The sequence below is a fragment of the Triticum urartu genome, chromosome 1, assembly GCF_003073215.2.
Source record: "Triticum urartu cultivar G1812 chromosome 1, Tu2.1, whole genome shotgun sequence".
Classification (NCBI taxonomy): Eukaryota; Viridiplantae; Streptophyta; class Magnoliopsida; order Poales; family Poaceae; genus Triticum; species Triticum urartu.
Window position 1 is genome coordinate 446,144,922 of NC_053022.1, and position 15,111 is coordinate 446,160,032.

General features: G+C 43.5%; 1 protein-coding gene across 1 annotated transcript; it reads right to left on the reverse strand.

Annotated features, from left to right (window-relative positions):
* Positions 1 to 10,932: 10,932 nt before the first annotated feature.
* LOC125517502 (cytochrome P450 734A1-like) lies at positions 10,933 to 13,604 on the reverse strand. Its single transcript, XM_048682708.1, has 4 exons — positions 12,986 to 13,604; positions 12,166 to 12,410; positions 11,621 to 11,978; positions 10,933 to 11,516 (listed from the first exon to the last, which is right to left on the reverse strand). Exons 1-4 carry the CDS (start codon positions 13,493 to 13,495, stop codon positions 11,100 to 11,102), a joined length of 1,530 nt encoding a protein of 509 aa, XP_048538665.1. The 5' UTR covers positions 13,496 to 13,604; the 3' UTR covers positions 10,933 to 11,099.
* Between the last annotated feature and the right edge of the window lie 1,507 nt (positions 13,605 to 15,111).

Sequence of the window (15,111 nt, forward strand, 5' to 3'; positions counted from 1 at the left end):
TATCCGGTTTGCGATTTAGAATCGTCCGGATCAGTGTCAAAGCTTGCATCAACGTAACCTTTTACGATGAGCTCTTTGTCACCTCCATATATGAGAAACATATTCTTGACCGCTGTCCAGTGATCCACTCCTGGATCACTTTGGTACCTCCCTGCTAGACTTATAGCAAGGCACACATCAGGTCTAGTACACAGCATTGCATACATGATAGAGCCTATGGCTGAAGCAAAGGGAACATCTTTCATTTTCTCTCTATCTTCTGCAGTGGTCGGGCATTGAGTCTTACTCAACTTCACACCTTGTAACACAGGCAAGAACCCTTTCTTTGCTTGATCCATTTTGAACTTCTTCAAAACTTTGTCAAGGTATGTGCTTTGTGAAAGTCCAATTAAGCGTCTTGATCTATCTCTATAGATCTTAATGCCTAATATGTAAGCAGCTTCACCGAGGTCTTTCATTGAAAAACTCTTATTCAAGTATCCCTTTATGCTATCCAGAAATTCTATATCATTTCCAATTAGTAATATGTCATCCACATATAATATCAGAAATGCTACAGAGCTCCCACTCACTTTCTTGTAAATACAGGCTTCTCCAAAAGTCTGTATAAAACCAAATGCTTTGATCACACTATCAAAGCGTTTATTCCAACTCCGAGAGGCTTGCACCAGTCCATAAATGGATCGCTGGAGCTTGCACACTTTGTTAGCTCCCTTTGGATCGACAAAACCTTCTGGTTGCATCATATAAAACTCTTCTTCTAGAAATCCATTCAGGAATGCAGTTTTGACATCCATCTGCCAAATTTCATAATCATAAAATGCGGCAATTGCTAACATGATTCGGACAGACTTAAGCATCGCTACGGGTGATAAGATCTCATCGTAGTCAATCCCTTGAACTTGCCGAAAACCTTTTGCGACAAGTCGAGCTTTGTAGACAGTAATATTACCGTCAGTGTCAATCTTCTTCTTGAAGATCCATTTATTCTCAATTGCTTGCCGATCATCGGGCAAGTCAACCAAAGTCCATACTTTGTTCTCATACATGGATCCCATCTCAGATTTCATGGCTTCAAGCCATTTTGCGGGATCTGGGCTCACCATCGCTTCTTCATACTTCGTAGGTTCATCATGATCTAGTAGCATGACTTCCAGAACAGGATTACCGTACCACTCTGGCGCGGATCTCACTCTGGTTGATCTACGAGGTTCAGTAGTATCTTGTTCTGAAGTTTCATGATCATCATCATTAGCTTCCTCACTAACTGGTGTAGGTGTCACAGAAACAGGTTTTTGTGATGTACTACTTTCCAATAAGGGAGTAGGTACAGTTACCTCGTCAAGTTCTACTTTCCTCCCACTCACTTCTTTCGAGAGAAACTCCTTCTCCAGAAAGTTTCCGAATTTAGCAACAAAAGTCTTGCCTTCGGATCTGTGATAGAAGGTGTATCCAATAGTTTCCTTTGGATATCCTATGAAGACACATTTCTCCGATTTGGGTTCGAGCTTATCAGGTTGAAGCTTTTTCACATAAGCATCGCAGCCCCAAACTTTCAGAAATGACAACTTTGGTTTCTTGCCAAACCACAGTTCATAAGGCGTCGTCTCAACGGATTTTGATGGTGCCCTATTTAACGTGAATGCGGTCGTCTCTAGAGCGTATCCCCAAAACGATAGCGGTAAATCAGTAAGAGACATCATAGATCGCACCATATCTAGTAAAGTACAATTACGACGTTCAGACACACCATTACGCTGTGGTGTTCCGGGTGGCGTGAGTTGCGAAACTATTCCACAATTTTTCAAATGTACACCAAACTCGTAACTCAAATATTCTCCTCCACGATCAGATCGTAGGAATTTTATTTTCTTGTTACGATGGTTTTCAACTTCACTCTAAAATTCTTTGAACTTTTCAAATGTTTCAGACTTGTGTTTCATTAAGTAGATATACCCATATCTGCTTAAGTCATCTGTGAAGGTGAGAAAATAACGATATCCGCCACGAGCCTCAACGTTCATCGGACCACATACATCTGTATGTATGATTTCCAACAAATCTGTTGCTCTCTCCATAGTACCGGAGAACGGTGTTTTTGTCATCTTACCCATAAGGCACGGTTCGCAAGTACCAAGTGATTCATAATCAAGTGGTTCCAAAAGCCCATCAGTATGGAGTTTCTTCATGCGCTTTATACCGATATGACCCAAACGGTAGTGCCACAAATAAGTTGCACTATCATTATCAACTCTGCATCTTTTGGCTTCAACACTATGAACATGTGTGTCACTACTACCGAGATTCAATAAAAATAGACCACTCTTTAAGGGTGCATGACCATAAAAGATATTACTCATATAAATAGAACAACCATTATTCTCAGATTTAAATGAATAACCGTCTCGCATCAAACAAGATCCAGATATAATGTTCATGCTTAACACTGGCACCAAATAACAATTATTTAGGTCTAATATTAATCCCGAAGGTAGATGTAGAGGTAGCGTGCCGACTGCGATCACATCGACTTTGGAACCGTTTCCCACGCGCATCGTCACCTCGTCCTTAGCCAATCTTCGCTTAATCCGTAGTCCCTGTTTCGAGTTGCAAATATTAGCAACAGAACCAGTATCAAATACCCAGGTGCTACTGCGAGCATTAGTAAGGTACACATCAATAACATGTATATCACATATACCTTTGTTCACCTTGCCATCCTTCTTATCCGCCAAATACTTGGGGCAGTTCCGCTTCCAGTGACCAGTCTGCTTGCAGTAGAAGCACTCAGTTTCAGGCTTAGGTCCAGGTTTGGGTTTCTTCTCTTGAGTAGCAACTTGCTTGATGTTCTTTTTGAAGTTCCCCTTCTTCCTCCCTTTGCCCTTTTTCTTGAAACTAGTGGTCCTGTTGACCATAAACACTTGATGCTCCTTCTTGATTTCTACCTCCGCAGCTTTCAGCATTGCGAAGAGCTCGGGAATAGTCTTATTCATCCCTTGCATATTATAGTTCATCACGAAGCTCTTGTAGCTTGGTGGCAGTGACTGGAGAATTCTGTCAATGACGCAATCATCTGGAAGATTAACTCCCAATTGAATCAAGTGATTATTATACCCAGACATTTTGAGTATATGCTCACTGACAGAACTGTTCTCCTCCATCTTGTAGCTATAAAACTTATTGGAGACTTCATATCTCTCAATCCGGGCATTTGCTTGAAATATTAACTTCAACTCCTGGAACATCTCATATGCTCCATGACGTTCAAAACGTCGTTGAAGTCCCGATTATAAGCCGTAAAGCATGGCACACTGAACTATCGAGTAGTCATCAGCTTTGCTCTGCCAGACGTTCATAACATCTGGTGTTGCTCTAGCAGCAGGCCTGGCACCCAACGGTGCTTCCAGGACGTAATTCTTCTGTGCAGCAATGAGGATAATCCTCAAGTTACGGACCCAGTCCGTGTAATTGCTACCATCATCTTTCAACTTTGCTTTCTCAAGGAACGCATTAAAATTCAACGGAACAACAGCACGAGCCATCTATCTACAATCAAGCATAAACAAGCAAGATACTATCAGGTACTAAGTTTCATGATAAATTTAGGTTCAATTAATTTACTTAAAGAACTCCCACTTAGATAGACATCCCTCTAATCCTCTAAGTGATTACATGATCCAAATCAACTAAACCATGTCCGATCATCACGTGAGATGGAGTAGTTTCATTGGTGAACATCACTATGTTGATCATATCTACTATATGATTCACGCTCGACCTTTCGGTCTCCGTGTTCCGAGGCCATATCTGTATATGCTTGGCTCGTCAAGTATAACCTGAGTATTCCGCGTGTGCAACTGTTTTGCACCCGTTGTATTTGAACGTAGAGCCTATCACACCCGATCATCACGTGGTGTCTCAGCACGAAGAACTTTCACAATGGTGCATACTAAGGGAGAACACTTCTTGATAATTAGTGAGAGATCATCTTATAATGGTACCGTCAATCAAAGCAAGATAAGATGCATAAAAGATAAACATCACATGCAATCAATATAAGTGATATGATATGGCCATCATCATCTTGTGCTTGTGATATCCATCTTCGAAGCACCGTCGTGATCACCATCGTCACCAGCGCGACACCTTGATCTCCATCATAGCATCATTGTCGTCTCGCCAATCTTATGCTTCCACGACTATCGCTACCGCTTAGTGATAAAGTAAAGCATTACAGCGCGATTGCATTGCATACAATAAAGCGACAACCATATGGCTCCTGCCAGTTGCCGATAACTCGGTTACAAAACATGATCATCTCATACAATAAAATTTAGCATCATGTCTTGACCATATCACATCACAACATGCCCTGCAAAAACAAGTTAGACGTCCTCTACTTTGTTGTTGCAAGTTTTACGTGGCTGCTACGGGCTTAAGCAAGAACCAATCTTACCTACGCATCAAAACCACAACGATAGTTTGTCAAGTTAGTGCTGTTTTAATCTTCGCAAGGACCGGGCGTAGCCATACTCGGTTCAACTAAAGTTGGAGAAACTATCACCCGCAAGCCACCTATGTGCAAAGCACGTCGGGAGAACCGGTCTCGCGTAAGCGTACGCGTAATGTCGGTCCGGGCCGCTTCGTCCAACAATACCGCCGAACCAAAGTATGACATGCTGGTAAGCAGTATGACTTATATCGCCCACAACTCACTTGTGTTCTACTCGTGCATATAACATCAACATATAAAACCTAGGCTCTGATACCACTGTTGGGGAACGTAGTAATTTCAAAAAAATTCCTACGCACACACAAGGTCATGGTGATGCATAGCAACGAGAGGGGAGAGTGTGATCTACGTACCCTTGTAGACCGACAGCGGAAGCATTAGCACAACGCGGTTGATGTAGTCGTACGTTTTCACGACCCGATCGATTAAGCACCGAAACTACGGCACCTCTGAGTTTTAGCACACGTTCAGCTCGATGATGATCCCCGGACTCCGATCCAGCAAAGTGTCGGGGAAGAGTTCCGTCAGCACGACGGCGTGGTGACGATCTTGATGTACTACCGTCGCAGGGCTTCGCCTAAGCACCGCTACAATATTGTCGAGGATTATGGTGGAAGGGGGCACCGCACACGGCTAAGAATATGATCACATGGATCAACTTGTGTGTCTAGGGGTGCCCCCTGCCCCCGTATATAAAGGATCAAGGGGAGGAGGCCGGCCGGCCCCATATGGCGCGCCAAGGAGGAGTCCTCCTCCTAGTAGGAGTAGGACTCCTACTAGGAGGGGGAAACAAGTGGGGAGGGAGAAGGAAAGGGGGGCGCCGCCCCCCTCTCCTAGTCCAATTTGGACCAGGGGGGAGGAGGCGCGCGGCCCACCTTTGGATGCCCCTCTCTCTCCACTAAGACCCATATGGCCCATTACTTCTCCCGGGGGGGTTCCGGTAACCCTCCGGCTCTTCGGTTTTCTCCGAAATCACCCGGAACACTTCCGGTGTCCGAATATAGCCGTCCAATATATCAATCTTTATGTCTCGACCATTTCGAGACTCCTCGTCATGTCCGTGATCACATCCGGGACTCCGAACTAACTTCGGTACATCAAAACTCATAAACTCATAATATAACTGTCATCGAAACCTTAAGCGTGCGAACCCTACGGGTTCGAGAACAATGTAGACATGACCGAGACACGTCTCCGGTCAATAACCAATAGCGGAACCTGGATGCTCATATTGGATCCTACATATTCTACGAATATCTTTATCGGTCAGACCGCATAACAACATACGTTGTTCCCTTTGTCATCGGTATGTTACTTGCCCAAGATTCGATCGTCGGTATCTCAATACCTAGTTCAATCTCGTTACCGGCAAGTCTCTTTACTCGTTCCGTAATACATCATCTCGCAACTAACTCATTAGTTGCAATGCTTGCAAGGCTTATGTGATGTGCATTACCGAGAGGGCCCAGAGATACCTCTCCGACAATCGGAGTGACAAATCCTAATCTCGAAATATGCCAACCCAACATGTACCTTTGAAGACACCTGTAGAGCACCTTTATAATCACCCATTTACGTTGTGACGTTTGGTAGCACACAAAGTGTTCCTCCGGCAAACGGGAGTTGCATAATCTCATAGTCATAGGAACATGTATAAGTCATGAAGAAAGCAATAGCAACATACTAAACGATCGGGTGCTAAGCTAATGGAATGGGTCATGTCAATCAGATCATTCACCTAATGATGTGATCCCGTTAATCAAATAACAACTCTTTGTTCATGGTTAGGAAACATAACCATCTTTGATTAACGAGCTAGTCAAGTAGAGGCATACTAGTGACATTCTGTTTGTCTATGTATTCACACATGTATTATGTTTCCGGTTAATACAATTCTAGCATGAATAATAAACATTTATCATGATATAAGGAAATAAATAATAACTTTATTATTGCCTCTAGGGCATATTTCCTTCAGGCTTCGCCTAAGCACTACGAAGATATGACCGGAGGCGTAAACTGTGGAGGGGGGCGCCGCACACAGCTAGCAATTGTTGGTGTGTGTTTTAGCGGTGTCCCCCCTTCATATATATAGGTTGAAGGGGAGGAGAGGCAGCCAAGGGGGCGCCCCAAATAGGAGGAATCATACTTGGGGTCCTCCCAATTCAGCCTCCCCCCTTTCCTATTCCTGTTCGGAGTAGGAATGGAAGAGGGGGGAGGGGGAATCCTATTCCCTTTTTCCTTTCCTCCTTCCCCTTTTCTACTCCAATTTGGCCAGCCCATATGGGAGGGGCGCACCAGCCCCTTAGGGGCTGGTATGTCCCCCTCTTGGCCCATTAAGGCCCATGTAGTTGCCGGGGGGATGCCCGAAACCCCTTCCGGTGACCTGATATGCACCTGGTACCCCCGGAACACTTCCGGTGTCTGAATATCATCGTCCAATATATGGATCTTTACCTCTCGACCATTTCGAGACTCCTCATCATGTCCGTGATCTCATCTGGGACTCCGAACAACATTTGGTCACCAAATCACGTAAGTCATATAATACAAAATCGTCATCAAACATTAAGCGTGCGGACCCTACGGGTTCGAGAACTATGTAGACATGACCGAGACACCTCTCAGATTAATAACCAACAGCGGAACCTGGATGCTCATATTGGTTCTCACATATTCTACGAAGATATTTATCGGTCGTACCGTAATGACAACATACGTTATTCCCTTTGTCATCGGTATGTTACTTGCCTGAGGTTCGATCATCAGTATCTCCATACCTAGTTCAATATCATTATCGGCAAGTCTCTTTACTCGTTCCGTAATGCATCATCCCACAACTAACTCATTAGTTGCATTGCTTGCAAGGCTTATTATGATGTGCATTACCAAGAGGGCCTAGAGATACCTCTCCGATACTCGGAGTGACAAATCCTAATCTTGATCTATGCCAACCCAACAAACACCTTCGGAGATACCTATAGAGCATCTTTATAATCACCCAGTTACGTTGTGACGTTTGATATCACACAAGGTATTCCTCCGGTATCTGGGAGTTGCATAATCTCATAGTCAAAGGAATATGTATTTGTCATGAAGAAAGCAATAGCAATAAAACTGAACGATCAACATGCTAAGCTAGCAGATGTGTCATGTCCATCACATCATTCTCCTAATGATGTGATCCCGTTCATCAAATGACAACACATGTCTATGGCTAGGAAATTTAACCATCTTTGATTAACGAGCTAGTCTAGTAGAGGCTTACTAGGGACACGGTGTTTTGTCTATGTATCCACACATGTATCAAGTTTCTGGTTAATATAATTCTAGGATGAATAATAAACATTTATCATGATATAAGGAAATATAAAATAACAACTTTATTATTGCCTCTAGGGCATATTTCCTTCAACAGTTTCGAGATGGTTCGCATTTAATGTCTCTGATAGGCAGATTCTTTGCTTCCTTCGTGGAGAAGGAAGCCGTAGGGTGCGGTGCTTCCCGGGCGAATTCGGGAAGCGCTTTCCGGGGTTGGAGCCTCGCGAAGCACTTAGTGAGGAGAACTCCTGGACTCCGTTCTCCAAATGACGAGTTGCCAAGCTCCCAATTGCACTGGTCTGTGCGGCATTGCTTGTCGGGTGGCATCGTCAAGGGCCATTGAAACACAATATAAGGAGCCCCATCTTGACATGGACGAGGAGGGCTTTTTTATGCAACTCCAAAGGTAAAAACGAGAAACTATCATGTCAACGAAGACAAGTTATTATGTTTAGCATGAAAGAAAATTGGTCTTGATGTGGTCATCGGTGCCAAGAACCAATGAACACTTATTGGAAGTGTATCAAATAGTTCTTCGGTGCACACAATACTATGGCAATGACTGATCGCAAGCTTCGGCCCGCCATCGATGGTCTATTTTACATCGGTGCCATGGGAGGGTGCAATGGGAGGATTCATGGGTGCCATGGGTGGTGCCATGGGAGGAGGCATGGAAGCAAACCATGGAGATCATGCAAGCACAAGTGATGGCAATGGAGGCAATGATATTTGAGTGGCTATGCGTTTATGTTCTATGCTTATGGTTGTGATGTATTTGTGTTTGTAATGCACTATGCTTTTGTTTGTGTTGCACTATGCTTATGGCTTGAAATTTATTTTGATATGTGGATTTAAAGTTCAATTTGATATGTTGTTGGTTATGTGTGGTGATCCTGTAAAGTTTAAATTCTATCCATAGCTCATGTGTTGTTTCAATATGTATGAAATTGTGAAGACGGACGTATTTGGGTGCCCTATTTTACATCATATTCTGGTGACCTAAAACCTTCTCTCTTCTGCCCTAAAACTTTTTTAGGTGGCCTGTTTTGCATTATCGGTTGGAGATGCTCTTAGAGGGGCTTTGCTAACAACAATGTGTGCAAATTTATGACCTAAAATATCCTAGAAACAAACAAAAATCTATACCCCTACTAATAAAGCAAGGTGTGTTTCGTCGATTTTTTCATCCGTTCAGCATCGAAATTTATTTTTCCATCCGAGGTGGTACTAAATTTTGGTGCGTCCGTCTGTTTTTTTAGTAATACAGAATTTTGTACTCGGTCCGCAACGTTGTAGCCTAGCGAAGTCAGCCCACTTATTTGCCTGTCCATGTAGCGGCAAAAATCCTATATCTCGCTCTTTGCGGTAGATAGTCGGAGTTCGTACAGGGCACCCAAGCCGACCCGTTCTTTTTCCTCATCCAAATTTATATTTATTTTTACCTTATTCCATAATTAATTTTTGTCAAATTTTCGAAAAATGTTTGATTTACAATATTTTCTTCCCATTTTAAAAATGTTTGAAACATTAATTTATTTTCTCATTTCGATTTTCTTTAAATTCACAAATATTCAAATTTTTCTATTTAAAAAATATTCGAAATTTGAAATATATTCCTGTTTTAGTAAAATGTTCACAGATTCAAAATACTGTCCATGGTTAAAAACACATTTTATAGAACTGTTCTGAATGTTCAAAACATGTTTCATTTTCAAAAGTTGATCACAAATTTAAAAAATGTTTGGGTATTGATAAAAGGTTCGTGTCTTCAAAAGATGATGTTGTTTCAAATTTTGTTCATGTTTTTTTCCAAAATGAATAGAATATTAAAAACAATGTTCATAATTTAAAAAAAGTTCATGTTTCCAAGAATATTTGGCAATTCATATTTTTCAAATAGTTCAAAAAATATTTTAAATCTAACGTTGCATTATGTTCTTAAATATTCGCCTGGCTATCGGTTAGCAGTAGGCATTTGTTGTCGTGGCTAGCGGCACATGGTTGGGTTTTTAAGGTCTTGTGTTTGATTGTTCAACATGTCGTTTTTTGGATTATTACTCATGCCTTGCAAACACAGGTTATTTCGATGCCTACCAGTGGGGTGCCTAGACGCGAACTGTTGTGTGTCCCATGCGCTATTTGATGCAACTAGCGTCATATAGTATCTCCCATGCAGCTGCCCTAAGAAAAAAAAATATGTTTAGATTTTGTTCCACCCATTCCACACGTAGCTTCCCAATTTTTTCGGTTATCCCCCGGGTGGGCCAAACTGGACCTACCACATATTTTTGTTTCTGTCGAACTGACGAGCAGCAAGGGGATTGAACTATGGACCTTCCTTATTGTGCCGATGGATAAAACTAGCTCAGCTAGCTTGCAATTATAATAGGAACAATCCCATCTTGGAATTTTATACTAAATCACACTGGTTTTATATGTCTCTAAGTTGTCTGGAAATAAGGAGGTTGTGTGAGAATAAGGAAGTTGTCTCGAGAATTATGAGCAGAACGAGGGACTCCACAAATTATTGCTGGAGGTAACTTGCACGTGCTAATAAAAGACAATATGTTGGTTGGCTATAATGGAAAGAAATTGTGGGCACGTGCTAATAAAACAGAATATGTTGGTTTTGCTCTAATTAATAAAATTTATGGGCATGTGAGCGCAAAAATAGTTGAAGAAAATAAACCCTGATAATGAAGGGACATTCATGCCTGGTTACGCGCTGATTATGCTAATGCAACATAATTTATGCGCTACAATTAGTAATCCATCTGATTACGTCATCGTTGGAGAAAGTGGTCGAAGCAACCGTGTCTCGAAGGTCGCGCATAGCAACCAAATGAGAACGCAATCACAACTCCGAGACAGAGGTGGACCCGGAGGGAAAAAAAGGTACCCGTTGGGTGGTCGCCGCCACGCCGACCAACCACACCACTATCAAGACCTCGCGGGCCAAACATGACTCGTGAGAAGACTGCAGCTACTCACTCTGTCGCCCATCGTCGTGGAGACTGTTTTTGATGAACACATCAATTATCTCTCCCTCTGTTTGTTGCAAAAAAAAATATCTCCCCGTTGCAACACACGAGCATATGTGCTAGTTCAAGAGAAAAGCATATACCTTTTATCAGCGCGCGCACACACATACACACTTTCATTACAAAGTTCACACAAGTTCAAAGCCTCCTCTTCCAAGTTGATCACAATCCACACTGATACAGGAGGTATAAATACGTGGCACATATACAACGCCACGGAGGGCTCAGATCTTGCGGATAAGAAGTTGAGCACCATATTGGGGTTGGAGGGTCATCACCATCATTGGTGCATGAACATAGGATGGCGAGACATCAAACGCAAACCGCTGGAGCACCATTGCAAGCACCAACTTTGCCTCGACCATCGCGAGATTCTGGCCAACACAGATGGCAGGGCCAATCCCAAAGGGGAAGTATGCACCGAGGTGATAGCTCTTGCCATCTGCAAACCTCGATGGATCAAACTCCTCCGCATTAGCTCCCCATATGTCAACATCATGGTGAATGTCAATAATAGGCAGGTTGAGCTGAGTGCCTGCAGGGATGTCAAGTTTGCCCAGCTTCACATCCCTGGTGACTGTCCTGTTGACGAACAGAGCTGGAGGATACAGCCTGAGGGTCTCCTTCAACACCATATTAACCTGATATCATGACAACATCGCTAGTGTTATTATAATGTTCCAGTTAGGTGATATCGTCAAGAATAAGAAAAGCTGTAGTATTCATTCAAGTAAATAAGGCTCACAATTTTCAGACTGCTCAGGGTTTCCGCGTTTGGGTGCTCGTTCTTGCCACACACTTGAAGGACTTCATCTCGGGCCTTGTGTTGCCATTCTTGATGCAATGCCAGCAGAAGTGTTGCCCAAGTCAACAAATTTGCAGTTGTTTCCTTACCGGCAAAGTAAAATGTCTTGCACTCATCAATGATCTCTTCGATTCCCATTTTAAACTCATTGTCAGCTTTGCTGGCTGATAGCATCAAGCCAAGCAAATTTTTGGAATCTTCACACTTGTTTCGATTTATCTCAATCAATCTGCGCAGGGAATTTCGGATCTCCTTGTTTAGGCTATGCCTTCTTCGGTTCTTCTTTGTCGGCACATACCTAAGAGAGAAAGAGGTCATATTCTTTTTCCCTAGCTGTGAATGAAGAGCATGAGTAGCAAGAGAGAGAGATGCAAACATTTTATTTTCTGATGTAAAAATGTAGAAATATGTAGGAACTACTCCGTATATGTTTAGTAATAGAGAATAAATGGTGACCCAACTTCAAGTTTATGAGTCAATCTCACCTGAAGCCAGGAAAGTAGAAGGTTCTCATAGCAAGTATGACAAGTTGTATCTGTTCATCTTGCAATTGAAAAATTCGCTTTCCTTCCTCATAGCTACTTCCAAATGCCACACAAGAAATGACATCCGCACTCAAAGTGTGGAATTCTTTATTTACATCGATCTCAAACTCTGCTCGAGTTTCTCCTTGGACTTCCCATTCATCCAGCATGGATGAAGTGATAGCTGATATTTCTGGTATCCAACCCTACCAAATCCAAACAAGTTTAGTGGTATACCATATCTTATTAAGTGCATTATGTACATCACAACTGCTTTTGCACATCCACATGTTTTAATTGAAAGAAGAAACATGGACACCGCAGGCCAGGAACTATTCTGATAGCTCCTGACAGCTACAAACTGTGAGGGAAATAACCAGTCATGCAAAAAGGTTGAATTTCAGTAACAAATGTTACCAATCAATAGGCAACCAATTCATGCTTGTTAAGCTATTGAGATAAGTTCATTTCAAACATTCATATACACATTGCTAGAAGTTGAAATCAAAGTTAGCAGAAAGAGTAGCATTTAAGAAAAAATGAATTGCGAAATAAGCGTGCATACTGTCATATTCAATAACAGCACCAAGTTCAAAGCAATGGAATTTTTTTTTATAGTTTTGTAAAGAGATGGCACACCCTACGCCTGTATCGGAGCAACCAAGATTTTAGCAAGACTTTCTAGTCTACAAACTGTAAAGCAATGGAAAAAAAATGTAGTTCTGTAAAGACAAGTGGTCAATTTTATGTTTCAATCCGATTTCAGGAAGCGCCTCCTCACCTTGACCCTCTCCATGTTGAACGCGGGCGAGATCACACGGCGGTGGTGCGCCCACTTCTCCCCGGTGAGCCCCACCAGCCCCTCGCCGATGAGCTGCCGAGCTTGCGGGTTGTTGCCGCTGCCGGTGGTACCCTTCTCGAAGGCCCCCGTGGAGTCGGTCAGCACGGCCTTGGCGACCTCCGGGCCGGAGACCACCAGCCGCGGGCGGGGTCCGAACCAGAACACGAACGGGCGGCCGTATCGCGCCGCCCACTCGCGGTACTGCGGCGCGGCGCGGCCGATGAAGGCGTGGTGGAAGGAGGCGAGCGGCGCGGACTGGGCGGCTTTGGTCATGGCGACGTATTCGGCCGCGTTTCCGGAGAGCAGGCTGCGGGGAGGCCCCCGGATGCCCTGACAGCGCAGGCGGCGCTCCAGGCGGTACGGCACCCACACGATGGATTGGAGCGCGCAAAGCACGTACGTGAGCGCGGCGAGTAGACCGGCTAGGAGCAGAGCAGCGACGGCGCCCATTGCTTGCAGCTTGGCGATTCTGAATGGAGTTTGGCTCCCCTCCGAGGTAGAAGAACCAAAGGAGTTGACTCTCTGTTTGCTTTTTCTTTTTTTGAGTCTCTCTCTGGTACTTTTTTTTTTAGGCTGGTCTCTTTCTGGTACTAGGAGGTAGCCAAAGTAATCGAGCCGTGCTGAGGCTGGCGGCCGAGGCTCGGCCCAAGGCGTGCTGCGTGCCTGGCATGGCATGATTAGCCCGTGCCTGGCCTGTCGTGTGCCGTGCCGGCCTGCTCGTGGGGCGGCCCGCCAAGCAGGGCCTGTTTGGTCAGCTTTGGTTCCTATTTGGATCTAAAAACACAATTTTTCTTTTGCAAGTGGCGCCCTTCCAGTACAATTGAAGTCGCTCACATACATAAGCATATGTTTACTTCTATAAATGCATGCACGCACATCGTACCCTTGTGAGCACCACCGAGAGACTGAACCGGCATAACATTTTGAGATTTTACGAAGTCACTACAGGCGCCTTCCACTGAACGAACATCGCCGGAAGTCTGAAATAAATTCAGGAATAATGCGAGCATCAATATCAAGTCTAGGACAACTCTGGTGTGTTGGAGATACCACTGTCCTCCTAACCATCCAACCATATGTTGGTTCGCAGTGACGTGCTTCGATGGTGTATAGAAAATGAAACACTTGGGCCCAGATTGGCGGCAATATTTGTAAAGCTGTCGTAGTTAAAACTCAAATAGTCGGATGCCATGGCAATGAATACTTCAGTTTTTAACGATGTGCTCAGGGGCAATGTCGGGGCGGTCTTCAGGCATGATAGAGGAGATTCCATTGCTGGGGAAATAGGAAGATAGACTGGTGCGCAGGTGTCCTGGCGGCGGAAGCCTTGGCACTCCCATACGAGTTGTCCCTTGCATAAAGGATGGAGTGCAACTGTCTTGTTATTAACTCCGACTACTTGGAGGTCATTGATACTATGAACAATAAGAGTAATCTTTCAACCACACATCTTTAGTTTGAAATTTGACTATTATAATTATTGGACAATGCCATATTACGACAGAAATACTCAAAAGATAGCAAAACAAAACTAAAATGACATGATTACCTCAAAAAAGAAACAAATTCGACTCACTCCATCGACAACAATAATACTCCATTGATGCAAAGTCATTAATGGCACTATGAAGATCAACATCAGATGAGTTATCATCCGAAAAAGCTTCTTAGGCAACGTAGCATGCTGTGTCCTAAAATTATAAAAGTAAAGAGTATACAAAGAATTAGAAATTTATAGATCGGATGAGCGAAACCCTAAATATGGACATAGAATGACTAAAGATTAAGGTGGTTGAATGTATACTATGTAGAAAAGTATACATAAAAAAATTGAAACTTCAGATGGATAGTTGAATACCTAGTAAAGAAACTACTGAAATTGAGGGATCGATGAATGGATCAGGAGTCGTGGATACGTACTGACCTGACGCTCACATACATATAACGTATTAACCTATTGCCGGATGGCCGGGTTGCCGGCACGGCCGCACAGCGCAACAACAGTCTGCCGGACTGCCGCGCGCAGCAGCGACAACGAGCGGCCAAGGTGCTTAGCGGCGGAGCGA